Genomic DNA, 27,331 nt, shown 5'->3' with positions numbered 1-27,331 from the left:
CAAAGAGTCGGACAAGACTGAGCGACGAACACTTTCACTAGGTGGAGCAGTGAGGGGACACTTGATATTGGTTGGTGTCCAGTGAAATGGGGCTGCTAGGGCTGGGTCCGGGGGAGGGGTGCTTGCTAAAATTCAAATTTGGAAACAGAGGAAGGACTTTGGTGTTGGGGGATTTCCAGAGCTGTTGCCTTGGTGAGGTGAGGTCTGCAGGGCCCTCTGTCCAGCGCCAGCTCTGGGCTCCATGCTGCCGCCCTGCATCTCTCCTTCCCCTGCCTGGAGGTCCACAGCAAGCATGAAGGAGAGCAGGTCAGGAGTATGTGTCTAGGCTTCACGTCTGTCCTGGAGGCTGCAGGCACTTGGGGCCGAGAGGGGCCTGCCTCCAATCCTGCCAGTCATCTTCCTTCCTCATTATACAACCGGAGGATCGTTGCCTGGTCTGAATTTGCAAATTACTGTTTCCCCCATAATGGCTTCCCCGGTGGCTCAGCTTAAAGAATCCACTGGAGGTGCCGGAGCCATAGGAGACATGAATTCAATCCCTGGGTGGGGAAGATCCCCTGCAGGAGGGCATGGGGTGTATTGCCTGGAGAATACACCCCAGTTCCCTTGTGGTTCAGCGGGTAAAGAATCTGCCTGCAATGCGGAAGACCTGGGTTCGATCCCTGGGTTGGGAAGATGCCCTGGAGAAGGGAAAGGCTACCCACTCCAGTATTCTGGCCTGCAGAAGGCCATGGACTGTATAGTCCGTGGGGTCACAAAGAGTTGGACACGACTGAGCGACTTTCACTTCCCCTTCACATTCTGCCTGGAGAATCCCACGGACAGAGGACCCTGGAGGGCTACAGTCCATGGGATTGCAGTCAGACACGACTGAAGTGAGTGAGCACGCACGTTCCCACTATAAAGATAGTCTGTGTGTGTGTGTTTAGTTGCTCAATCATGTCTGACTCTTTGTGACCCCATGGACTACAGCCCACTAGGCTCCTCTGTCCATGGCGTTTCTCTAGGCAAGAATACTGGAGTGGGTTGCCATACCCTCCTCCAAGGGATCTTCCCCACCCAGGGATAGAACCCAGGTCTCCCGCATTGTAGGTGGATTATTTACCATCTGCGCCACCAGGAACGCTCGTAGAGATAGTTTAACCCCATTACAAGTATTTGGATAGTGGGGGGATTTCAGTCTGATGATTCGGGGTTTTGGTTTCTCTCCATCCATCCTGCTTTCCTAGGCTTACATGTTGCGGAGTTTTACAGACATCGGGTTGTCCCAGTGTATGCTGACATATATGCTGCACGTTTCGCTTCCCCGTCTCTTGATTCAGTAAAAAGCAGGTAATGCTACCAGGCACTGGAGACAATGAAAAATCAGAGGTGGTCCCTGCCTGAAGGGAGCTTACATTCCAGAAGGAGCGACTGACAAATAAATGCCAGTTACACTATTCTGTGTTGAATTCCAATGCAGGGTGCTATGGGGAACACGCCCAAGGAGCACCCCCACCCCATCCCACATCTCTCAGGTGAGAGGGAAATCTACAATCCTGTCCAAGGAGGTGATCTCAGAGGTGAATTCTAACGGCTTCTACAGTTCAGCCTCCTGAGAAACTTTCTGGACCTGCTGCTTTGTCAGTGGCAGATTTTATTTATTAATTTTGCTCATCAATGGTAATTAGTCTTTCTAGGTTATCCACTGGTTCGCTAGTTAATTTTGGCCATGTCATTTTTTATTTTATTTATTTTTGGCAGTTTTTTATTTTACCAGGGATGTATTCCTTTTTCCTAGATTTGTAAAAGCTCCACTTTTGTCACGGATTTCCTTCTAGCCTAGTAAATAATTTTTTTTTTTTAAGTTTTCAAAGTTCTTCAAAGACAGAGAAAACCTCTACATTCTCTTTCTTTCTTTGGTTGCATCAGATCTTCGTTGCGTCCTGTAGGATCTTGGCGACACACTGTCTAGTTGTGCCCTGCGGGCTTAGTTGCTCGCTGCATGTGGGATCTTCCTGGACCAGGGATCAAACCTGTGTCCCCTGCATTGACAGATGGATTCTTAACCAGTGGGCCACCAGGGAAGTCCCTGTCTATTTTCTATACAAATATTTTTGTACACTTAAGGGATGTAAGCTTCCATATGTATCAAATCATGTTTATTGATTATTCAAATACATTTTCTTTATATGCTTCTTTTCTTCTTTTGTTCTGATAGAGATTTATTAAATCTCCGTCTCAAATTCTCTCCATAAGGGCTTCATGTACTTTTTAAAAAAGATTTATTTATTCATTTAATTTTTGGTTGTACTGGGTCTTCATTGCTGGTCACAGGCTTTCTCTAGTAGTGACGAGTAGAGGCTACTCTTCATTGCGGTGCACTGGCTTCTCACGCGGGCTCAGTAGTTATGGCGCGTGGGCTTAGTTGCTCCGTGGCATGTGGGATCTTCCCAGACCAGGGATCAAACCCATGTCCCCTGCATTGGCAGGTGGATTCTTAACCACTGGACCACCAGGGAAGCCCTTTTTTCGTCATGGTTTTTGCTTTTTCTATTTAACTATGATGCTATTGGGAGCATACGGATTTTGGCTGTCCTGTCATCACAAATTGTGCCTTTGTATCAGTATGTCGTATCCCTTTTTATCCTGCTTCGTGCCTGTTGTTCAGTACCTCGGCTGTGTCTGACTCTTTACGACCCCGTGGACTGCAGCACACCAGTCTTGCCAGTCCATCACTGCCTCCCAGAGCTTGCTCAAACTCATGCCCACTGAGTCAGTGATGCCATCCAAACATCTCATCCTCTGTCATCCCCTTCTCCTCCTGTCTTCAATCTTTCCCAGCATCAGGGTCTTTTCTAATGAGTCAGATCTTCACATCAGGTGGCCAAAGTATTGGAACTTCAGCTTCGGCATCAGTCCTTCCAATGACTATTCAGGATTGATTTTCTTTAGGATTGACTGATTTGATCTCCTTGCAGTCCAAGGGACTCTCAAGAGTCTTCTCTAATACCACAGTTCAAAAGCATTAGTTCTTCAACACTCAGCCTTCTTTAAAATAATAATAATAACGGTTGAAAATAAAAGGACACAGAGAGATACCAGCAAGTGAAAAGGTTAAAATGAAATAAAAAGGAAACATGACCATATTAATAACAGAAAGGTAGAATTTCAGGTTTAAGCTTTTCACTTGCTGGTATCTCTCTGTGTCCTTTTATTTTCAACCATTATCATTTTTTTATTTAAAAAAAAGTATATTTCTTGTGTGTATCATATCACTGCTTTTTAAACCCAAGCTGTCTCTTAATGGGATAATTCAGTCTGTTTACATTTCATTTAACAATTGGTACACTGTCCTTGATTGGTTTATGTTCCATAGGTTTACCTTGTGGTATTCCTTTCCCCTTCGATGAGGTTGCTATTGATTCCCTTTTTTCTCCTTCTGTTAATCTCTTGTCCTTCTGTACTTTCCTCATCATTAGTGGCTTCTGCTTTTCCCTCCGGTTCCTAATCCAATGTGTTCTAGAGCGTGTGTGTGATGAGGATTCTTTTTCTCAGCGACCCATCTGGAACTCACAGAGCCCCGCCAGTCTGTAGACTTGGGTCTGTTTTTCAGCTTAGGGAAATCTACCTGTTAACATGACTGTTGTTTCTTCACCTTTTTCTTTTGCATGTTGGCTCTCCTGGCTGGATCTCCCAGTTTCTTATCTTTTCCCTCTTTACTTCCATCTCTGTGTGCTTTTGCTCTGAGGTTTGAGATATTTTTTTCTGCTTGATCTCCTGGGTCACACATTTGAATATCAAGAGTAACTGTCTTCTCCTCCAATTAGTAGTACAACAATATACTTTAAAGTTCTAAAGCAGTCCTTTTCGTCTTCTTCTTTTGTGCCTTACTTGAGTCTCAGTCTTCCCTGGTGGCTCAGATGGTAAAGCGTCTGTCTGCAATGCAGGAGACCCGGGTTCGATCCCTGGGTTGGGAAGATCCCCTGGAGAAGCAAACAGCAGCCCACTCCAGTATTCTTGCCTGGAAAATCCCATGGACGGCGGAGTCTGGTAGGCTACTGTCCATGGGGTCCCAAAGAGTCGGATACAACTGAGCAACATCATTTTCACTTGAATCTCAGAGAGTTTTTTCTTCTTCTTGTTCACATTGTAATTATATTTTCCAGCCCTCTGTCTTGCAAGTAGCCTCAAGGTATGCGTTTTTTCTTTTAAACTAGGTTATATACTTAAGTTTTTTTTTTAATCAAAGCTTTAAAAAGTATATAGCAATAATTCTCATACATATCATTTTCCTTGCCCTGTTCTTTATCAGCTTAAAAGTTACCACTTTAATCAATTCTTTCTCTATTCTCCCAGAGTTGCTTTCTGCAAACACAGACTAGTATGAATATATTGATTATTTTCTGTCTGTCTTACACAAAGATAGTATGCAGGACATCTTGTTTTTTATTTATTTATTGCCTTTTTGATTTAACCATGTGCCTTGGAGCTTGTACATAGAAAGTATCCTTATAGCTACATGGTTTCCCATTGTAGGGATGTAGCATAAATCATTTAACCAGTCCACTGTTGATGGACACTTGGATTGTGTCCTATCTTTTGCTATTACAAACAGCTTTATAATAAATAATCTTTTAAACCTGTACAGATAAATCGCAGTGAAATCCCAAAAGTACAATTGCTCAGGCAAAGGGTAAACAGTAGATATTTTTTAGATGTTGACAAATTGCTGCACTCAGGGCTTATATCAATTTGCTCTCCCACCAGCACAAATGAACATACCTGTCTCCCCTTAGCCTTGCCAACTGAGTGTCATCAAAATTTTGTTTCCTGCCAATCTGATTATAAAATGCATTATCTTAAGGTAGCTTGAGTTTGCATTTCTCTTTCCAGTGAGAATGAGCATCTTTTTATGTATCTGAGGACTGTTTGTTTCTATTTTTCTGTGAATGGTCTGTTCCTGTCCTTGGCCCATTTATATATTGAGTTATTGGTCTCCTTTTTAAATTGACTTCTAGGTGGTCCTTCTATGTGGAAAATAGCCCTTTGTCTATTACATGAGTTGTAATCCCTTGTCAAAGTTCATCTTTTGGCTTTGCTAATGATACTTTTTCACCACTCAAGTTTTCTTGAAATGCATTTGTGTAGCCAAGTGTATAAACCACTTATCTTATGGCGTTTAGATTTAGAACATTTGTTACAAAGGCTTTTCTTTTTTTAAATAGAGAATTTTGCTCATATTTTCCTCCCTGAGTATTGTCATGTCTTCACTTTTAACATCTGAATCCTTGATGCTTTGGGGTACGTCTGAGTAGACAGGGTGAGGTATAGACTCATCTTTAATTATCTTTTTTTTTTTTGGATGGTCACCCAGTTGTCCCATCCCCCTTTACTACTGACAAGTTCTTTCTGCCATGATTTGTGGTGGAGTCTTTAGTGTGTCCTCCGTCCTAGTCATGCTGGGGTCTGATAGCAGTGGCCTGTTTGGTAGCTCTGTTTGTTCCACCTCTCTCCAGCCCCATCAGAGGAGTGATGTTGATTATATTTTGCTCATCAGGACTGGAGGTGAGATGCTAGAACACCCCACTTCATAGGGGTCCCTAGAGCAGTAGTGGTCTCATGCCTCCTTGGCAAGACCAGCCCTAAGCACAGAGGCTGCTTGGCCCACCTGCTTGGCTCCCCATCAGCTCCTGGGGGCAAGGGGTCTGGACAAGGCTCACCCTGCCTTCACTCCAGGGTCCCATGGCAGGCACAGTTTGCCCTGGGATTTCCCAGGTCCCAGCCTGTCTCGGCCTCTCACCTGTGCCAGCCAGGTCCTGCCCATTCATCTTCCCCAGCCCCCACTTGGTTTGGGCAGTAGAGGGTAGCAGTTAGGAGGGGAAAAGAAGCAGGGCATGTTTAAGCTGCCATATTTCCAGACTCCTTGGCCCCAGAACTGTGTCTTAAAGGGAGAGAAATTCCTTTGTCTGTGATAGATTGGGAGTAGGGGGCAGCTGGAAGGGCTGGTCTGTTTTTAGATAAGAAATAATGAATACCTTGTGGAGTAGTAACACCGAGGATGCAGGAGAGTTAAAAAAGAAATTTGAAGGTTTTTTCCTTGCCTTTTATTATGAAATTTTTCAATCATATGAAAAAGTAAAACAGAATACTGACATGAATATAATTATACCTATTACCTAGGTTCAACAATTTATGTTTTCCATGTTTGTTCTGTCTTTTTTGCCAAGAATAAAATTATAAAAGTTGAAAATTCCAGACTTCATTATATTTCACCCTTGAAAACTTCCCTGATATCAGGGCTTCCCTGATAGCTCAGGTGGTAAAGAATCCACCTGCAATGAGGGAGACCTGGGTGTGATCCCTGGGTTGGGAAGATCCCCTGAAGAAGGGAAAGGCTACCCACTCCAGTATTCTGGCGTGGAGAATTCCATGGACTCGCAAAGAATCGGACACGACTGAGCGACTTTCACTTCACTTCACTTGAAAACTTCAGCATGCATCTCCTAAAAATGATCTTTTTCTCTGTAACCATGATACCATTACATTAATGCCCTAATATAATCTAAGATTCAGGCCATAGTCAAATTTTCCCCATTATCCTAAGACAAGTCTCTCATAGCCCATTCAAACCAGGATCCAATCCTATGCATTCATTGCATTTGGTTGAACTCTTCCTAGATAACCCCTTCCTTTTCCTTCTGCCCTGACACAGACAGAGACCAAACCAGTTGTCCAGTAGAATGTCTGTTTTATTTATTCTTAAAATACGTATTTATTTGGCTGTACCAGTAGTAGTGGGTGCATGGCATCTTCAATCTGCCTTGCCACATTCGAGATCTTTTTTAGTTGGGGCATGTGGAATATTTAGTTGAAGCACATGAAATCTTTAGTTGCAGCACGTGAATGCTTAGTTGTGGCATGAGGAATCTAGTTTCCTGACCAGGGATTGAACTCGGACCCCTGCATCGGGAATCCGAAGTTTCAGCCACTGGACAACCAGAGACATCCCAGAATGTCTGTTTTGGATTTGAATGTTGGCTTCCTGGGTGATGTTTCCATGGTCCTCTAACCGTGGTGTTACCTGGGCACTGGTGAGTCTGAAAGGTTTCCATAAGTAGGGTCGCCGGGACTCTGAGACAGATGAGACCAGAGAAGCAGGAATCAAGGGTGACTCTAGGTCTCTGCTTGAGCACCAGAGGTGATGCTGAGATCGGGGGGGAGGAGGAAGATGAACCCAGTTTGTGTATCTTTTCAGTGTATCAAGGACATCCCCAGGCAGCTGGATTGATCAACCTGGAGATACGGTTGAAAGCTGTTAACCCGATAAAGTGGGTTGAGCTTTCCCGGGACAGTCGGGTGAGAAACAGAGATGAGATAGCAAGCACCCAGGAGGCGGGCAGAGGAAGGAAGCAGAGCAGGAGGCCGTAGCCTGAGGCATCCAGGAGTGGGAGGATGATCAAGGGGAGCCAGGCCAGACCAGGACCAAACTTGCCCTTGAGGAGGTTTGTGGGAGACCTGAGCGAGGGGCGAGACGCTCGGTGAACAGACTCCTTTGAGAAGTTGGCTCTGAACAGAAGGAGGGGAGGGCTGGTTCCGGTGTTGGACAATGCAGGTAGTGGAGTGCAGTTTATTAACACCGGCGGGCCCAAGGCAGAGTCTCCTGTTAGCCAAGGACCCCTACCAGTTTTGTGAAAACCTTATATACCCTAAGCGTAGGTGCCCAAACCCACCTCCCCAAATTCCCTGAACCTAGTCTGAACAAAGGAAAAAGAAAGATACAATCAAAGTTAACCTGTGATTCATATGCCTTAAGCCTAGGTAGTTAACAGTGGACAATTATCAATAGGCTTGTGGTCATACCCCAATAAGCATAATAGAATGTATGGTTCTATTCGGTTACACAGATAATTAGGGTATTCTTTTAGGGATGGAGAGCCCTGGGGCTCTTCCTTGGGGAGGGGGGCCGGCCTGGTTTTCCAGTTGGTATGTCGTTTCCATAGATACTGGGCATACCATAGAGACTGTGGCTCAAAGTCCATAGTCTGGCCCAAGATGGAGTCCTGCTTTCAAGATTGAGCCTGTTCTGTTTCCTCCTTCACCAGGGGCACACTATTTTTTCCCAAGGTGGAGAGACCTTGAGTTTATTGAAATGCCAAAGGGACAAAGGCAGTCAGGTCGATGGGACTGGAGATTTGAGATGAGGCAACTCTTGAGCAGATGAGAGTCACTTGGGTTCCCAGGGCTCAGGTTGGGGAGGTCGGCTTGGACAGGCGGACCCTGAGCCCCCGTCAGGGGAGGGAGAAGGAAAGGTGAGCACAGGTGCAGATTGGCTGGAGGGGGCGGCAGAAGATGACCACCCTGTCACATGGTCCCGCCTCCTGAGGTTGGCTCAGGAGGGTCCTTGACAGACCATTTCTTTGTAACTACGAACTGTTTAGGCTGCACTGGGTCTTCAGTGCTGTGTGCTGTAGTTGTGGTGACCGGGGTCCACTCTAATCCCCGTGCTCGGGCTTCTCTTTGCGGTGGCTTCTTCTGCAGGCTACAGTAATTGTGGCACATGGGCTTAGTTGCCCTATGGCACATGGAATCTTCCCAGACCAGGGATCGAGCCCATGTCCTCTGCACTGGCAGGTGGATTCTGAACCACTGGACCACCAGGGAAGTCCGACAGACCACTTCTGATTCCTCCCGGCCCAGCAGCAGGAGATCTCCTGGGAGTCTGCCAGCCTTACTCAGAGCCCAGGGGGTGGTGAGTGGTGAAGGGGCTCCACCCCAGGCCTCACCCGGGAGGAGCAGGCCAACCAGACAGCTTCTCAAGGTCACCAAGAGGCTAGGGGCAGAGTCCAAAACCAAGGGCACTCAATCAAAACTCAAAGCCAAGAAAAGCAGAAATGAAACCCTGCTCTCTTCCCCAAGACTACAAGTGGGTGTGGGAACTAGGGCATCAGCTTGGCTCCTTCACACCAACCAACCCTATGAGAGAGGAGAGAATGACAACCCACTGAATAAAGAGACTGAGGCCCAGAGATCCCAGGGGTCCAGAGATCCCAAGGGTCTGCCAGAGAGAAACTGAGGAAGAGTCTACACAAGACGCCAGGTTTCTGGACTCCAGCTCTATTCTTTTTTCCTTTTAATTGAATGGAGCTTCTGCCCCAATTCCAAAAGAACCTCACCCCAGGTCATTTACGATTGGAATCTCATCACACTAGAGGCCTCTGGTGCGGGCGGGGCCAGGCATGGCTACCTGTAGTCTAAGGTTTGAGAACCCCTGCCGGCTGACCCCGAGCCTCCCCACAGCATGTTGGTGGAAGCGTGGTTCTGGGTTAGGGGTGGGTCCGGAGTGAGACCTGGACTCTGTCCTGGAGAAGGCGTGCTCAGAGGAGGGACAGATGCCAGACTTGGGGCGGTTCTGTACTCGGCTAAGTCGCTAGGGTCAAAGATCACCATTCATTTCCACCCCACCCACCCACCCCAGCTGGATGGCAGAAAGCAAGCTTTCAGGCCCAGAGTCAGCCAAGGAGGACCTGTCCCCTTCCTCCTTCCAGCCCCTCTAGCCAGTCCCTGGGCTAAGTCACTGGTCTGCAGACATTTCTCTTGCCTCTGGCCCCAGAGAGCGGAAGGGATTTTCTGGTTGCACCTGCTTCTGACCCAACATTTCAGTGAGGGTTTTGGAAAGATGGGTGAGGTCCTGCTGGCTTCTTCTGTTCCCTCCCCCTGCATGTGCCTCTGGAGGCATGAGGGTGTTGTGAGCAAGGAGGACCCCGGCGGGAAAGCCGCTGTGGTCACCACCTCCTCTCACTGGGGAGGGGCATCCTCCTCAGTAACCCAGACTGGCCGGATCTATGTGGGGTTGGCTCCATCCCTGAAGTGTGGGGCCAGAGCCGAGGAGGAGAGCTCAGGTGTGGGAGCCAGGCCTCTTAGAGAGGAGGGGCAGCGGGCGGGGTGCTGGCTGCCTTTCCTGTGGTCCCAGTCCCCTCCCGCCACTGTCACTCCTGGCCTCTGCCTCGGGGAGACCCTGTCACTCCTGGCTCCTGCTGGGAGCAGACCCTGCTCCCCAGTTGCACCTGCAGAGCAGTGCCAAGGGCTTGGGTTCCCACCCCAGTCCTCCTCTCTCCCCTCCCCACCCCAGCTCCTCCCTAGTGGCTCAGCTGCCCTGGAATTTACAGTGGCTCTTCCCATCTGTCTTCCAGCTTGACTGCACCTGTCTAGGTGGCTATGTGTGTGTGTGTGTGTGTGTCCCCTGGCCCTCCGGGTGGAGACAAAGTGACGTGTCATATGTGTAACAAGTGTGAGGACTCCAGGTCTCTCGGCGGGGATTAGTGTGTCCCTGGGCTGCTGGCTTCTAGGTTGGGGCCCAGGGGATGGTAGTGAGGCGGTACTGGAACTCTGAGGGCAGAGTAGGGGTCAGGCCCCAGACTTGCTCCAGATGGGGTCTCCCTAAGTGTACCACACCCCGAATCCATGCCAGGCCTGGCTCTACTTGGGTGTCCCCTTGCTGAGCCCACAGTGGGTGCAGGGGAGGAGAGCCTGGGGGATGTGGGCTGGGGAGGAAGGAGAGTCAGGGCTCGGGGCTAGAGGATGACTGATATGGGAGATGAGGGCCCTGGGATCCTGGGGGAAGGGTAAAGGTCAGAGCTTCCTGTTTAGCCACTGCCGGAGTGCCTTTGGGCTGGTGAATGGTGGGCACTTGGGGCTGAGGGGAAAGCACCTCTGAGGGGGTTAATGAAGACAAGATGGACCCAAGGACTTGGAGGACAGACCACAGTTTCTCCCCCAGGACAGGCTGTGTCCTCTGTGAGCACCCACCTGCTGAGGAGTGAAGAGACAAGAGGCTAGAAGGAAGCTCTCAGGATAGGATGGGAGAGCTAGGCCATGCCCCCTTTCTCTGGTCCATGGAGAGTGGGGAAGGGGACTGGGCACACTTGTGCATGTGTGTGGGCACACCGGCGGGGGTGGACACATGCATCTGGGTGACCAAGGTTGCAGGAGGCAGACCGAGGCGGTCAGGTGGCTAGATGGCGGTGTGGTCAGAACCCCTCCAGTCCTCCACGTGGCTGGAGGGATCCAGACCCAGCTCCCTCTGAGACCACATCTGCCCAAACTCCTTCCTCTTTGACATGTTCCCCCTGCCCCTCCACATACAAGCTTCCTGTTCTCCATCACATCCTCCCTGGGCCTTAGGGGAGTCGATGGCCACTCATTGTCCAGTCTCCTGCAGCTCAGGCTCCAGCTGCCCCCTGTGGCAGCCCCCATCTGTGCAGCTCACCCTTCCCCCACCCACGGGCCTGATGCCATCCTCCGTGAAGCCTGCCCCATGGCTGTGTCTGGGCCTGGGATTTAGAACTCACTGGTAATCAGAGCGCTGAGTGGGGTGGTCTGTGGTTTCCCTGGACATAAAAATACCCCCGACCGGAGGCACCCCCACCCTGTCTCAGGCAGCCTCCGTCTCAGGCAGCACTTCCGCAGCCCTGACAGGAAATGGGCTGGAGGCTCAGCCTCCCGCCATCTCAAGGCAACTTCTTGTTTCCCTGTTGCCCTGTGCCAGTCCTGGGGTTGTGCCCCTTAACTCCACCCCCAAAGCCTTCCCAAGGCTGCATCCCAGCAGCTCAGAGGAGACAGGATGGTGGACATCACCACCAAACTGATCAAGAGGCAGAGTCGGGACCTGCGGGGGCAGGTAGGGGACCCTGGCACTAAGGGTGAGCTCAGCCTCTGATGGGGGTGGCAGAGGGGTCTGTGGGGTCCAGAGGCTGCCAGTCAGGCCTCCATCCTCTGGCTCCGTTAGGAGCTCAGGGAGCAGAGTCAGGCGCTGGGAGCCTCACGGAGGTTGGGACTTCTCCCTTCTTTCCTCTTTCCTTCTCCGAGGCCCCACCTGTCTCCCTGGGGGTGGCATAGGGATGCTGAGAGGCGGTGATCCGCTTGGGGATGGTGGACAGGGTGGGGGGTGGGGAAGAAAGGGGCAAGCCTGTCACCTGCTTGTGAGCAAAGGGAGGAGACTGGTGATGAGAGTGCCTGGGGGAGCTGGGGAGCCGGGTGTGGTGACAACCGGGCCCCTCTTGGCTCTGTTTTCGGTTCTGAGGTGGGAGACCACTTCTTCTTTCCCATTCAGTGTTCCCTGTGTCTCTCACCTGCCTGGGTGTGGGCCCCCAGAGCCCCTGGTGCCCCAGGCAGGCCCTGTGGGCGGGCTGTGTCTGCCTCTGGCCTGGGCCTCCAGGAGTTGGGGCAGGGAGGCAGCCCCGCTCCAATCTGGCCGAGCTCCCCTCTGGAAGGCCTGAGGGCCTGGAGAGCTTGGTTCCGCCTGGCTTCCAAGAGCCAGTCTGCACCTGGCTGAGGCGGTGCCAGGAGAGGAAAGCACCTCTGTTTTGTCAGTAGCATTGTGGGGGCTGTACAGAGAGTTCTAGAGTTTAAAGGGGCCTCGGGGCTACTTCAGTCCAGCTCTTTTTGCAGGGCTGCGGCAACCCTAGCAGGGGTTGGAGTCTACTCGCCTACCTCGCAAGAAGGCCCCTCACAACCTGCCCAGGCAGCTTGTGTCTCTAGGGCAGCGCCAATCCTTAGACTGTGCTACCCTCTAAGGGGCATTGCCCGGCCCCCATTTGGCCTCTGATTTCAGACTGGAGCCCCACGGTGTAATTCTGTGTCTTCTCTTCCTGCTGACAGCCCTGTCACATTGTGGGGGGGCAAACTTTCTACCTCCCACATCTCCTCTGTACCAGCTGGGGATGTTCCTTGTACAAGATTCCCATCAGCCCGACCAGCCTGGGACTCCCCGTGGACTCAGCCAAGGCTGGCCAAGTGGAAATCCCCATGTCCAAGAGCCTGTCTCCTTCATTGGTTCCCTTCCAGCTCCTGTCCCAGGGATGAGCAAGGTCACTGCCTCAGTGGGTCAGCTGGGGTGTGTAGGAGGTATGTCTGATTATCCACCTGCCTCCACCTACTGCCTCCATCCTGTCCTCCCAAGGATTTTCCCGGTTTCTGTGCCTGAATGCTCATTTTCAGGAAGTTCTTGCTAAAGAGCTAACCCCAGTCTCTCCTGTAGTGTCAGGTGTGTTTGGGTTTCTTTCTTTCTTTTTTTTTTAAAATATTTATTTAGCTGTGTCAGGTCTTAGTTCCAGCATGCAGGACCTTTTGTTGCAGCTCACAGACTCTCTAGTTTCAGCACACAAGTTCTAGGTATGCTTGGTTTTTGTTTGTTGCTAAGTTTGGCATGGAATTGCATTCCCTGGTGGCTCAGACTGTAAAGAATCTGCCTGTAATGCAGGAGACCTAGGTTCAGTCCTTGGGTCAGGAAGATTCCCTGGAGAAGGGAATGGCAACCCACTCCAGTATGCTTGCCTGGGGAATCGCATAGACAGAGGAGCCCTGTGAGCTACAGTCCATGGGATCACAAAGAGTGACTAACACTATCACTTTCACTCAAGCAGTGAGTGTTTTTGGTGGATTGGCTATGTTCCTCGGGGCATTGGACCATCTGCTGGGTGGTCAACTTGGTCAGTTACTTCATCCTGGGTCTAGCTCTCAAAAATCTCCTTCCTTTGAGTCTCCTGCCTTTGAATCTCAGGCAGAGAAGGTAGACAGATGAACGGACAATGAACTGACCACCAAGGCAGAACGCCATTGGGCCCAACAGAATGACTAAGCAGAGTGCCAGCTGGTTAGACTTCTCACCGGCGGGAGCACGCTTCCCCCAGGTGAGACTTGTGAGCTGAGCACCAGCAGAGGATCAGGACTTGGACAGACAGGGAATTGAGATGGGGGGCGGGGTGGGGGGGGCAGTTCCAGAGTGTGGGAACATCTGGAGCAAAGGCACAGGTCAGGGGTGGGGGGAACACTGGTTAAGAGGATGACTTTTGTGTCTGGGGGAGGGTCAGCAGGCTGGTGTGGTTGGAATACAGAATGCCACAGGAGAGCTGTTGTCGACAGAAAAAAGAAGTGGTGTGGAAGGCACCATTTCAGCCAGACAGGAGTTTGTGGGGCGAGGGAGCAGAGTGGACTGGGAGGAATGCTCAAGTCTTCTTGCCACCTCCAAGCCTGGGACCCGTCACACTATCTAAACTGGTAACACCCCCTTCTATTTTTGCTTTCTTGTCAGCAACAGTCATCACCAAGGTGCAGTGCATTTCCTTACCACTCTGCTGGGTTCCCTCCCCACCCCACACACCATTCACACACGTGTGCACTAGTGTAGCAGCCCCACCAGGGCAGATTTGTCTCTGATTGTCCACGGCTGCATTCCCAGAACCCAGACCTGTGCCCGGCACAAGGCAGGCAGATCTTTGCTGGTCAAATGGATGCTTTTGCAGGCCCAGTGAGAGGTTGCATTGAGCAGGACGCACTTCCCCTCTTGAGTAGTTTATAGCTGAATGAAGGTGTTACAGAAATGGAGGAACTTCTATGATTTGTTTTTTTAAAGAGATTTATTGTCAAAAAAAAAGTGTTGCTGCAAAAAAGAAAGGAAACAAAACCAAATCCAATTCCTATAATTACACAACCCAGAGATAACCTCTGTTAACATTTTGGAGAGTTACTTAAAAAATGGAAAATGGAAATTGTGCTAAGTTTACTATTTAAAAAAAATGTTTTTTATTTGGCTGCATCGGGTCTTAGTTGCAGCAAGGACACAGAATCTCCATTATGGCACGTGGGTGCACAGGCTTCTCTCTAGTTGGGGCTCATGGGCTTTAAAGCTCGTGAGCACAGTAATTGTGGCACATGGGCTTAGTTGCCCCTTGGCATGCAGGATCCTAGTTTCCTGAACTGGGTTCCAATCTTTGTTCCCTGCATGAGAAGGTGTATTCTTAATCACTGGACCACCAGGGAAGTCCCCGAGTTTACCATTTGAAATCTGCTTTTCCCTTGTAACATGCATTCTTAGAACACAGTATTAATCTCATGCTATTCTGCTGTCTGGAGTTTGATAGTGTCATTAGTTTTCTTTCTAATGGCTACTAGGCTGGGTGTGGTGGTCACACAGGAAAAATCTCAGGAAAGATCTTAAACCTGACACCTGCGCTGAGTCCTAAAGGAGGAATAGGAGTCAGCCAGGTGAGAAAGGGGTAGGGAGAGGTTCAGGGTGTGAGTAAGCTGAGGTCTGTAGCAGACACAGCAGAGAGGGTGGGGGCCTCCAGCAACTGGGTGCTGCTGGAGCTTAAAGTTCAAGGTAAGGGCCAGGAGTGGCAGGAAATATGGGGGGAAGACAGTCAGGTGATGGACGGCCTCTGGTGCCCTGGTAAGGGCTTAGACTTTGCCCAGCAGGCAGCAGGGAGCCCTGCGGCTGTTAAGCATGACCAGGTTTATATTCTGTGTAACTGGACCCTCCACAGGGTAAGGGTGAGGGAGTGGGTTGGGGGGGGTTCTGAGGGGCGGGGCCTAGCCATAATGGGCGGATCTGGCTCCTGACCCCGCCTCTCTCTCCCACTTCACTTTGCTTTGGTGGGGTGTGGAGAGACGCATACCCTTTTTTTTGCCCTTCTCTTTCTCTTGTCTGGAATGGATTCTGAGGTCTGCAATTCCTGTATTGGGGAAGTGTCAGCTCCAAATCCCAAACCAGAGGCAGTGTGGGTTCCAGTTCCGGAGCTTTTTTGGCGAAGGAAGAGGGAGGGCTGGGTCTTCTCGGTGGGCGTTGTAGAAGGCAGCAGGGCCCTGCCCTCCAGTGTCCTGAGGCCATTTCTCTGTTCCTGAGCAGTCTTTGACTCACACCTGTGAGTGTGCAGCTGGGAGAATTTAGCTGTTAGTATTTTACTATTGTTAATAATTAATGTAGCTGCCCCACACTTCTGGGGCACTTCATATTTTACAAAGCACTTTCCAGAACAAGTTCTCATTCTCTCTTCACTACGATTTCCGGAGCGAGGGCAGGTCAGACATTTTGCAGTCGGGGGAACAGAGGCCGAGAGGTGCTGAGACTCGCTGAAAGTGTGCGAGTGGGGACAATGTGACCGCTGAGTAGGCCCGAAGGTCACATCTTCTTCCTCCTCGAGCAGGTGGACGAGCCCCCGGAGCCCGTGTACGCGAACGTAGAGAGGCAGCCTCCGGCCACATCGCCCCGCGCTTCCGCGGCTCCTAGCAGTGTGGGAGACTCAGTGTGGGAGACACACACGGACGCGGGCACCGGGCGCCCTTACTACTACAACCCGGACACGGGCGTGACAACCTGGGAGTCGCCCTTCGAGGCTGCCGAGGGCGCCGCCAGCCCGGCCACGTCCCCGGCCTCGGTGGGCAGCCACGAGAGCCTCGAGACGGAGTGGGGCCAGTACTGGGATGAGGAGAGCCGCAGAGTGTTCTTCTACAACCCGCTGACGGGAGAGACGGCTTGGGAGGACGAGTTCGAGGACCAGCCGGAGGACGAGCAGGAGATGCAGCCAGGCCTGAGCCCCAGCAGCCCCAGGGACCAGAGGGTGAGGGGCGGGGCCTTGTCAGGATGGGCGGGGCTGATTTTCAGGGCCTCTGACCCCGCCTCCTGCCCCCGCACAGCCCTGGGGACTGAGAGGGAGGGGCCTTGGTCGTGGGTGGGTGGGGCTATCACTGAGGGCCTTTGGCCCCGCCTCTCTTAGCTTGGGGTCGGGGGGGGGGAACCAGGGTGGGGGCGTGGCCTGGGCGGAAAGGGCGGGGCGCCAGGTGTCACTCCTGGCTCTGAGAATTTCCGTCTCTTCTGTTCCCTGCAGCCCCCGACCCCTGAGACGGACTACCCCGATTTGCTGACCAGTTACCCAGAGGAAGACTATTCCCCCGTGGGCTCCTTCAGTGAGCCCGGACCCGCCTCTCCCTTTGTCACACCCCCAGGCTGGTCTTGCCATGTGAGCCCAGATGGGCAGACGGTGTACACCAACAACATCACCGAAGAACAGGTAGGGGCAGCGGGCAGATGGGCGCAGACAGCCTCGGGGTCGCTCCCCTTACCACTCAATACTGAAGTTCCACACGGGCTCCATGCCCGCCCAAGACTATCACCCACGCCCGCCCCTCTAAACTCCCTGGGGCTGTGTTGGGCTCTGGAGGGAAACTTTTGTTCCCCTACCCTGTGAACTAAGCGGCCTGACCATCCCTCTCCCCACAGTGGGTGAGGCTGGAGAACCAACATGGGAAGCCTTACTTCTACAATCCAGATGACGCCTCCGTTCAGTGGGCCCTGCCCCAGGTAACCAGCTGGGGAAAGGAGAGTGCTGGGAGAGAGGTGGAGGCGCGATGTGACAGTGTCTTTCTCCCCAGGTCCCAGTCCCTGTCCCCGCCCCTCGAAACATCCACAAATCCAACCAGAACAGTGAGACCCCAGCCCAGGCCACCCCCCCGGAGGAGAAGGTAAGGAGGGGGCATGTAGGACCTGGCAGGACCCCACAGAAAAACTAGGGTGTTTCTGGAGGTTCTGCGATTAGGTTTGGAGGCACATCTCCACCATAGGCCCAAGCACTACCCTGGGCTAAATGAACCTGGGTTCTGGGTTGTCCCAGACTCAGAACTGGACGAGGCTGGGGGCTGGAAGTATGTCTCTCCTGCTGCTGTGGCTTCTCTGGGAGCAGGCACCCCCCCACCACTAGCCAGGTGCCAGCAAAGAGGGTTCAGTGGAGACTCAGGCTCAACCTGTGGGGAGCTGCTGGCTGAGAGGCAGAGTGGCTCCTCCCCTTAACTGCCTCCTCCTTCGCTCTCTTTCTCTAAGATCAAGACCCTGGACAAGGCAGGAGTGCTCCATCGCACCAAGATAGTGGACAAAGGAAAGCGGCTCCGGTGAGAGCTCAGCTGCCTCCAGACCCCAGGGTGGACCTTAATGATGATGTTCACTGAGCACCTCCTGTATGCCAAGCTCTCATTAACCCTTTATGAGGTCCTGCGAGGACCCTGAGGCACAGAGAAATGACTTGCCCAAGGCCCCTTGACTACCAGGTGTTAGCCCTGGGAGTCCACCTCTCATGACTGGGTGCCCCAAGCTGTGTTCTTAAACTCTGTGCCCTGATCCTGGGAGTGGAAGGGGGGCACCTCAACCCAGGACCAACCCAAGCCCTGCTACCACTGCCCCTACCCAGGAAGAAGCATTGGAGTGCCTCCTGGACAGTGCTGGAGGGTGGAGTCCTGACTTTCTTCAAAGACTCAAAAAACTCAGCTGCCGGTGGCCTGGTAAGGCCCAGACCTCCAGGGCAGGGGCGACCCCATCTGCTTCTAACTCCTGAGGACAAGGCAGGCGTGCTCCATCGCATGCTTTGCTCAATCAGGTTTGCTGAAGGCTAGGTCTGAGACCGTGGAATGTGAGGGTCCAGGGAGCTGGGCCTTGTCAGGGGACAATGAGAGCAGATCACCCCAGGACAAGCACGTCCAGTCACATCAGGTGTGGGAACCAGTCCTTGGGGATGGACAGCTCCAGCCTGGTGGGCAGGGAGACTGGAAACCAGATGCACCTGCTCGCAGAGATGGGACTGCACTCCTTTTTCCTTTCCTCTCCTAGGTGGGCAGATAGTAAACAACCAGCCAGCCCCCAGGCTCCATGGTTCTAGGAACTCCTGGGTCTCTTGCCTCCAGAGCCATGATCCCCATTGTGCCTAGAGCCAAGGGAGCCTGGTGGATTGGAGCCAGGAAGCTGTGACAGGCTGGAACTGAGCTGCGGGTGTCCTGAAACCATACTCCCTCCAACCCTTTTCCCCTTCTCCACAGAGGCAGCCTTCCAAACTCTCCACCCCTGAGTTCACAGTGGACCTGAAGGGGGCCTCTCTCACCTGGGCCCCCAAAGACAAATCCAGCAAGAAGAATGTGCTGGAGGTGAGTGGTGGGGGTGAGGAGAAGGAGAAGGAGCCTACTGATGGCTTGGGGCCCTCACTAAGCAAGCCCTGAGCACGGGGACCCTGGCAGAGCTAAGGCTGGAATTCTCGGGGCTGAAAACCAAAGCTGTCCCTACCTTGGGGATCTGTCCACAGTGTTTCCTGGCATCAGGATTCTGCAGCTTCCTCTCCAGGAGCGGAGCTCCCTGGAGCCCTTTGTCCCCCGAGTAGAAGTCCCTGGGGAATAACACTGTCATGTCTGGAAGGGCAGTCCTCATCCCACTGCTTTGGCCTGAGACAGACAGGAGATGCTTGGTCCCCCCTACTCAGACTGATAGGCTGGGACACCTCCTCTGGCTGGTTAGAGCCCAGCTTCCAACTGGAAGTGAATAAACCAGGGCAGGGCAGTGGACACATTTCTCAGGCTCCCGCTCAGAAAGAGAGGCCAGATGAGGCCCAGGCAGTTCCCTCTCAGGCCACACCCTTCACTGTCCTTGTGTTGTCTTGTTTTTAAACCACTCTTATCCTCACCTGGGCTTCTCCAGGTGGCACAGTGGTAAAGAATCTGCCTGCCAATGCAGGAGACATAATAAATGTGGATTCGATCCCTGGATTGGGAAGATCCCCTAGAACAGAAAGTGGCAACCCACTCCAGTATTCTTGCCTGGAAAATTCCAGGGACAGAGGAGCCTGGTGGGCTACAGTCCATGGGGTTGCACAGAGTCAGACATGACTGAGAAATTAAACAGGCAAGCACCCTCACCTCAGTCTCCAAGTGTTTAGAGGCAGCTCACAATGAAAATGCATATAGGTGAGGTGGTAAAAGCTACTGAAAAGCCAGGAGCAGGAAAAACAAGTTAGAGGAAGAGGGCAGTGTGGAGTGGGATTAGGAAACAGGGGATGTACAGATACTAAGGTTATTGTTGTTGAAAAAAGTCAGCTCCTGGTTTCCTGGCAGCCAAAGTGAAACATGGCTCTCATTATTGGGTCAGGGGACTGAGGGGGAAACCATTCTAGATTTTGAGGGAAATCAAAGCTTTTTCCTAACCCTTGGCTCTAGAAGGAATTTTTAGTGCGCAGCTCTGTTCTAGTTTAGTAAGGGACTATTGGGGTTGCTTCAGGTAACATTTGCTGAAAGCCACAAAATGCACCTTTCATTTCAGCTCAGAAAAAGCAATTCTGCAAGGAGCTTGAGTGTGTTATTTAATGATGGTTCACCCAGCTTCACTCAGTTTTAGAACCAGAGTATCCACAGAGCAGGGGCTTCCCTGAAGGCTCAGTGGCAAAGAATCTGCCTGCCAATGCAGGAGACGCAGGTTTGATCCCTGAGTCAGGAAGATCCCTTGGAGGTGGGCATGGCAACCCACTCCAGTATTCTTGCCTGGAGAATTCCATGGACAGAGGAGCCTGGCAGGCTACAGTCCATGGGGTGTGACATGACTTAGGAACTAAACAACAACAATCCACAGAGCAGAGCTGGAAACCAGTTGTATCTTCTGAGCTCTGATCAGTAGGTCTGGCGCCTTCCCCAGACTCGACCGAGTAGAGCTCTATGATCGACTAGCTATGTCTGTTGTGAACATCGGATTGAGGAGGGACATCATATTTGAACTAGAGGGAAAGTCTTCAAACAGTGCTCTCTGAATGTCACCTCTCTGACTGGGTTTTTGATGAAAGTTTCAGAGTAGATGCTTCTGAGTCGTCTTTTCTGGCAAAGACCAGAAGGCAGATGGTGCTCTTGGAAGCACCTCAAGCTGACAGGAAGGCTGACAGTCTGGAATGGAAATCCTGGAGTCCCCCGCTTCCCACTGGCTGGCAGTCATCTTCCCTCCACTCAGGGGCGGAAAGAAAGTGAGAGTGAAAGTCATTCAGTCGTGTCTGACTCTTTGTGACCCCATGGGTATACAGTCCATGGAATTCTCTAGGCCAGAATACTGGAATGGGTACCCTAACCCTTCTCCAGGGGATCTTCCCAATCCAGGAATTGAACCAGGGTCCTCAGAGGTTAAAACGTCTGCCTCCAATGTGGGAGACCCGGGTTCGATCCCTGGGTCGGGAAGATCCCCTGGAGAAGGAAATGGTAACCCACTCCAGTATTCTTGCCATGGACGGAGAAGCCTGGTAGGCTACAGTCCACGGGGTTGCAGAGTCGGACATGACTGAGCGACTTTACTTTCTCCTGCATTGCAGGCAGATTCTTTACCAGGTGAGTTATCAGGGAAGCCTGCCACCTATAGGCAACTTCGGATTTTTCTCAAGCATGTATGCGTGCTAAGTCACTTTAGTCGTGTCCAGCTCTTTTCAACCCTGTAGCCTATCAGGCTTCTCTGTGCATGGGATTCTTCAGGCAAGAATACTGGGCTGGGTTCCCATGCCTTCCTCCACAGGATCTTCCTGACCCAGATATAAACTCTTTCATCTCACCTGCATTAATAGGCAGGTTCTTTACCACTAGTGCCTCCTGGGAAGCCCTTTTTCAGGAGACCACCCTAAATACTGTATCGTCAAGGATGGCCAATCTTCCTAGTTGTCCTAATGTCCCCTGACAATAGCTGGCTTGAGTTCTGCCTGCCTGTGCATTCAACAGAATGGATGTCTTGTACAATATATTGATACGTAACTAGACAGATTTGCCTTCCATACGAAACTCGAATGTGAACTGATTACCGCTTTTGAGACGGCTGCCGAAAAGAATGGCAATTGTTTTAGAAGCATTGTTAGGCCATTCGTTCTCTGGAATAACAGATAGGGCCCCTGTCAGTTTAGATTAGAATGAGGTTGTGCTCTCTGCCCACTGAAGGTTCTCTGGTCTTTGCAGGGAGGAGGATGGAGTAGAACATGCAGGTTTGTTTTGTCTTTGAAAGCATTTTATATTCCATTCAAGTCTAAGTTAAATAAGTAGACAGCCAAAGCACTGCACTGAGTCTGGAAGCTATAACCTGTCTGAGACAGTTTTATCTATTTATTTATTTATTCAGCTGTGTCGATTCTTAGTTACAGCACACAGGTTCTTCATTGTGTCATATCGGATCTTTCATTGCGGAGCATGGACTCTCTAGTTGGGGTGCATGGGCTTAGTTGCTCTGCTGCATGGGGGAATCTTAGTACCCAGACGAGGGATCCAACTAGTGTATGCTGCATTGCAAGGCAGATTCTTAACTGGACCACCAGGGAAGACCCTCAGGCAGTTTTTGCTGACTCTGACTCTCTCACAGGACCCAAAGGCAGGGCTGGTAAGAGCTGCAGCAACCAGCCATTCCCATCCACCTTGAAGGCTTGGTTCTCGGAGCCAGAGGCCGAGGAGAGATCCATCCAAGTTATCCTTGTTCTTTGTAGACTTCGTTAAAGAAACAGCAGTCAACTGATTAAGAACCCAGGCTGTTAATATCTGCTTGCAACTCAGTAGTATAGAGTAGTGGCATCGGGGCCTCCCACATGGAGTTCCTTTCCTTTCATGGATTGTTTGCTGGCTGGTGCTCTGGGTAGGCCTCCCATGGGGAGGCAGGCTGGGGTAAGGGAAGGCACACCAGATGGCTAAGCCATGCAGTTCTGCTGCACTCAGATCCTCGCTCCATCAGTCACTAGCTGTGTATCCACAAGGAGGTTGCTTAAACTCACTGAGCCTCAGTTTGCCCATCTGTAACACAGATGCTGTTACTGACTTCTTTAAGGAGGTGGAATACCTTGGCTTGGGGAGAGGCCCTGGCTCTATTAGTGTCTGAGTTCCTGGAGACAGGAATAGATCCCCCTTGCCCTGGGGCAGACCCAGGAAACCAGAGATGACTGAGTGACTTGTGTCCCACCAGCTTCGGAGCCGAGATGGCTCAGAATACCTGATCCAGCATGACTCGGAGGCCATCATCAGCACCTGGCACAATGCCATCAGCCAGGGCATCCAGGAGGTGGTAGGCAGAGCTGGGGGGCTGCCAGGGCTGGTGGGGAGGGGATGGCCAGCCATTATGCAGGGCAGCTGTGCCCATTGTGGGTGGGGCCCTCCACTTGGGTACTGGGAGCTCCATGACACTGGTAGGTAAGTAGTCCTCCCTGCAGATGCAGATGGGCTGCTAAAGAAACAGACTTTCTTAAGTAAGTGAATCCAGCCCCTGGGGTTGGCCCTACGGGATGCCTGTCCAGGTGAACATATCCTAGAGTAGTGACCTATTCCACAGTGAGACAGGAGAAAAGTAAATACTCTGGTAAACAACCTCAGGCTGGAGAGAAAGGCTGAAACCAGAAGACATCATTTAAAAGGACTGAATTGATGGGTCTACCATTTTTTTAAGTTCCATATATCAATTGCATAAGTAGAGATGGGGCAGGCCCACTCTGACAGCTCTTCACCTGGAAACAGCCTGGGGCTTTTTGATCCTTAATTCCCTATTAAGGAAATAGGCAACACTGGATTACCTGCTTGGCTGTATTAATAATGGTAGGAATCCAGATCCAGAAAGGTGATGCTGGTGAGGTGGTTGGCAGTGCTCTGGTCCCAGCTCACACTGCAAAATTGAACTGGGAGCCACGTATTGCGAAATGCTGACCTAGTGGAGTGTGTACAGAGGAGCTAAGGAAAATGATGGTGAGAGGGGACCAGGAACCAGGAGGTGGGTAGGGATAGTCAGGATGAGGAAAGGTGGGGGAGAACAGGATGCCTGACTCCAACACCTGGAGGGCTCCGTGCAGCTAAGGCGGGCCGTGAATGGGGTTCCCTGATGGAAGTAAAGCTGAGTTGACCTGGATAAGGGAACAGAATTCTCTGCCTAGGGGTCTTCAGTCCAGACCTGCTGGGAGGGCATTTCAGTCCCTCACCCCATCCCAGAAGGATCGCCCCCCCGCCCCCGCCCCTGCCAGTTGGCCCCAAGCTCTGCCTCTCTGAGGTTGTGTGATTCTAGTCCGCAGACATGCCTCCCGAGGAGGAAAGTGAGAGCAGCAGCGTGGACTTTGGGTCCAGTGAGCGCCTAGGAAGCTGGCGGGAGGATGAGCCACGGCCTGGTGCAGGTGTGCTTGGGTCGGGGTGAGGCGGGTGGAGGTGGATGGCGGACATCCTTTAGGGGAGCGGTGACCACCGGGCTGGGGATCAACCGTGGTGCCAACGACTGACCCAGCCCTCGCGTTCCCATTGGCGTTGGGCAGCACCGCCCACCCCGGGGCCCGGAGGCCTGGAGGGTGACGTCAGCAGGGTCCGGCAGAAGCTCCTCAAGTTCCTGCTGAGGCGGCCCACGCTGCAGTCGCTGCGGGAGAAGGGCTACATCAAAGGTACCCGAGGGACCTGGAGAGCGGGGCGCCGGTGGCCCAGGGGCGAGGCGGCGCTGACGAGCCTCTCCCCCAGACCAGGTGTTCGGCTGTCCGCTGGCCGAGCTGTGTGAGCGCGAGAAGAGCTCAGTGCCGCGCTTCGTGCAGCAGAGCATCCGCGCCGTCGAGGCCCGGGGTATGTAACCGCGCCGGGCAGGGCATTCCCGGAGCCTGAAGGCCTCCTTCCAGAACCCCAGACGGAGACCTCCAGGGAAGGGGTGGGGCGCAGGGTCGAGAGGGAAAGAACGAGAGCTTCTGAGCAGGAATTAGAGCAAAGGCTTTAGCGCCAGCCCACCGAACCCGGGGTCAGAGTCTCCCTCCGCTCCAGGGCTGGACATCGACGGGCTGTACCGCATCAGTGGAAATCTGGCCACCATCCAGAAGCTGCGCTATAAGGTGGACCACGGTGAGCCCCGCCCCCTGGCCCTGCCCTGGGCCTGAAGGCGCTTGAAGGAATGAGCTGATCTCTTCTTCCTTCCCCCCTACCCTCCCCGACCTCTCGCCGCAGATGAACGTCTGGACCTGGAAGACGGGCGCTGGGAGGACGTTCATGTTATCACCGGCGCCCTGAAGCTCTTCTTTCGAGAGCTGCCCGAGCCCCTCTTCCCCTTCTCACACTTCCGCCAGTTCATTGCGGCCATCAGTGAGCGCCTGGGGGAGGTGGGGCGGATGGGGTGCGGGTAGGGCAGGGCTGCCTCACGCACGCTCCTGCAGTGACCAGGCCCCCCTCCCCCAAATACCGAAGTCAGCCTCCTCTGTTTCCCCCCTCTCCTCCCTCTGACCTGTCCCTTGCCCAGAGCTGCAGGATCCGGCCAAGCGTTTCCGCTGTGTGCGGGATCTGGTGCGCTCACTGCCCGCCCCCAATCACGACACGCTGCGGGTGCTCTTCCAGCACCTGTGCCGGTGAGCGCGGGGAGCGGCGCGGGAATGGGGAGGCGGGCCTGAGGGGACCCCACCCTTCTCCCTCCAGCTCTGGGCCTTGAGTCCAACCCCCCACCCCCGCTGCAGGGTGATCGAGCACGGAGAACGGAACCGCATGTCCGTGCAGAACGTGGCCATAGTCTTCGGGCCCACGCTGCTGCGGCCCGAGACGGAGGAAGCCAGCATGCCCATGACCATGGTGTTCCAGAATCAGGTGGTGGAGCTCATCCTACAGCAGTGTTCGGACATCTTCCCGCCGCACTGACCGCGGGCCCCCAGCCCCACCCCAGCTGCTGGACCTGGGAGTGGGGGCGGCGACAGTGGTCCTGCGTGGGCAGCTGGAGGCCACGCGGCTGGACTGTTTTTATCTCTGAGACCTGAGCCTCCCTCCAGACCGTAGGCGGCTGCGAGTTCTGCACCCCCTCGGTTCTGAGGGTATGGTGACCCCTGGTGGGCAGTTCTCAAACTGTGATTTTTTTTTTTTCCGCCCCGCCCCGGAGTTGGCCTGTTCGGAGGTTTATTGGGGTCTGTTCTTTACCACAGCGCCACCTACTGGGCACGTGCGAGGATGCAGGGTGGGGGGTGAGTTTTCTGTTACAGCCGCTGATGCCTGGAGGACGTGGCCGAGGGCATTCCTGGTTTTGTCAGGCCTGCACCTGGTGGAGGCCTTCACGGAGACCCTGCGGGTCCCCGGCCCTGTGCGTGGCACTGTGCCATCATGAAGCAGCAAGTGACAGCTTCCCTGCTGCGGAAACAGGACTGATCCAGTGGGCGGCTGAACTTGCTTTTCCCCAGGCCTCTGGGCCGAAGCTCCTGCCAGGCTCAGCCACTGGCTGACTGTGCACCATTTTCATCCACTTTCCCAGCTGGAGTTCTGGGTCTCTGCCCTCCCTTGATCCACTTTGTGCTCTGTGCGAGGTTGCTTCCTGGTCACTAAATGTGTACCCTGCACCTGCCACTTAACACACCATTTCTACTCACAATCCCATTTTACAGATGAGGAAACAGGCTTTCAGAGGCAAAGTGACTTGTTCAGGGTCTGGTGGGTGATTGGACTCCCCAGCTCAGCCTTCTGTCACACAAGAGCACAGCTTCCTGTGAAGGTGACATCAGCCCTTTCAGCTACCCCGCCCCCCCCAACAGCATGGCCTTATGGGTAAAGCAGTGAAACCGAGCTGGTGAGTTCTGTCTGAGGAGGTCCCTGAGGGCAAAGAGGGAGTCTGCCCCAGCTGTTCTTCTCTGGGGGAGGAATAATAGCACTGGCAGGAGTTATCCTAGCCCCTCTCAGTGCCCTTGCTGACTGGTGTACCTCCCTGGTGCCCACCTTGCTGTGAAGAACTGGAAGAGAGACCTGGAGGGTAGGGGGAAGGCAGGCATGACCTCAGGAAAGGAAGTATGAACCCGGCCTCGGCGTCACCGGCCCCCCTCCCCTTCTTAGACACCAACCACCTCAGTTTATGGGTCTCGGCCTCCCTCCCCCACCCACCTGTTCATGCGTTCAAACAACAGAAGCTAATATTTATTGACATTTGTACCATGCCAAGCATCTTACTTGGATTATCTCATTTCTCACAGCCAGTATTTATTATCTGCTCTTCTGTGCCAGGCACTGTCCTCTGGGGCAGGGGTACTGCACACTGCCTCCCTGGTGGAGCTTCTGGCCTGGTGGGTGGGACTGACCCAAGCCCACCCCTAATGCCAGCAGGCCTGGGGCAGGAGTACAAATGAAGGCTTCATACCATACGTCAACATGTTGTAAAGTTATAAATCAAGCTGAATCAATAAAATGTGTTCTATTCTCCTACTTTGTTGTTTAATTTTTTAAAAAATATTCTGCTTTGTTATTGTTATTATTTAATTATTTATTTTGGCCATCCTGGGTCTTCATTGCTGTGCTCGGGCTTTCTCTGGTTGCGGAGAGCGGGGCCTACTCTCTAGTTGCAGTGCGCTGGCTTCTCATTGCAGTGTCTGCTCTTGTGGCCAAGCCCAGGCTCTACAGCACGCAGACTCAGTAGTTGTGGCCCCGGGCTTAGTTGCCCTATGGCATCCTCCAAGACCAGGGATCAGACCCATGTCCCTGCATTGGCAGGTGGTTTCTTAACCACTGGACCACCAGGGATATCGTAATTCTCCTACTCTGACAAATATACTTTTACAATGACCTGGAAAGCCAGGTTCTAACGTTAACTTCTTTGGCTCTGCTCTCAACCCAGCCCCACCCCTAATCTTCCCACCCTCAGAGCATCCTGGCCCAAGGAGAGGGACACACCTGGACATTCCAACCACGAGTCCAAACTGCTGTCCCTGGCCACCCCACACAGTCCACCCTCTAAGGGAAGGGACATGGGGTCCCACATGTCAAGAGCATGGTCTAAAGGGATGGGCCTGGGCTCTAAGGG

At 52.6% G+C, this 27,331-nt stretch overlaps 1 protein-coding gene across 4 annotated transcripts in view; it reads left to right on the top strand.

Moving 5' to 3' along the window:
* ARHGAP27 (Rho GTPase activating protein 27) overlaps positions 1 to 26,736 on the top strand; it is a 37,168-nt gene extending 10,432 nt beyond the window's left edge. Inside the window, exons 1-16 of one of the 4 annotated variants that reach the window (XM_088829178.1) lie at positions 11,473 to 11,659; positions 15,960 to 16,376; positions 16,644 to 16,826; positions 17,036 to 17,116; positions 17,188 to 17,277; positions 17,633 to 17,700; positions 17,997 to 18,087; positions 18,619 to 18,723; positions 22,529 to 22,627; positions 23,612 to 23,717; positions 23,853 to 23,975; positions 24,049 to 24,147; positions 24,340 to 24,417; positions 24,520 to 24,654; positions 24,809 to 24,914; positions 25,020 to 26,736. In XM_088829178.1, coding sequence (XP_088685304.1) covers positions 11,603 to 11,659; positions 15,960 to 16,376; positions 16,644 to 16,826; positions 17,036 to 17,116; positions 17,188 to 17,277; positions 17,633 to 17,700; positions 17,997 to 18,087; positions 18,619 to 18,723; positions 22,529 to 22,627; positions 23,612 to 23,717; positions 23,853 to 23,975; positions 24,049 to 24,147; positions 24,340 to 24,417; positions 24,520 to 24,654; positions 24,809 to 24,914; positions 25,020 to 25,197 — 2,016 coding nt within the window. In that variant the 5' untranslated portion in view covers positions 11,473 to 11,602 and the 3' untranslated portion in view covers positions 25,198 to 26,736. Of the gene's footprint in view, positions 1 to 11,472; positions 11,660 to 15,959; positions 16,377 to 16,643; positions 16,827 to 17,035; positions 17,117 to 17,187; positions 17,278 to 17,632; positions 17,701 to 17,996; positions 18,088 to 18,618; positions 18,724 to 22,528; positions 22,628 to 23,611; positions 23,718 to 23,852; positions 23,976 to 24,048; positions 24,148 to 24,339; positions 24,418 to 24,519; positions 24,655 to 24,808; positions 24,915 to 25,019 lie in introns of those variants that run through there. The other 3 variants (XM_088829179.1, XM_055408098.2, XM_055408099.2) reach the window with 3 other exon arrangements.
* The last annotated feature ends 595 nt before the right edge of the window (positions 26,737 to 27,331 follow it).

This window comes from Moschus berezovskii, chromosome 20, assembly GCF_049115385.1.
Source record: "Moschus berezovskii isolate FMDL1 chromosome 20, NW_MosBer_1.0, whole genome shotgun sequence".
NCBI classification, from domain to species: domain Eukaryota; kingdom Metazoa; phylum Chordata; class Mammalia; order Artiodactyla; family Moschidae; genus Moschus; species Moschus berezovskii.
Note: the sequence above shows the minus strand (reverse complement) of the source record. Positions and strands in the feature narration are given on the sequence as shown.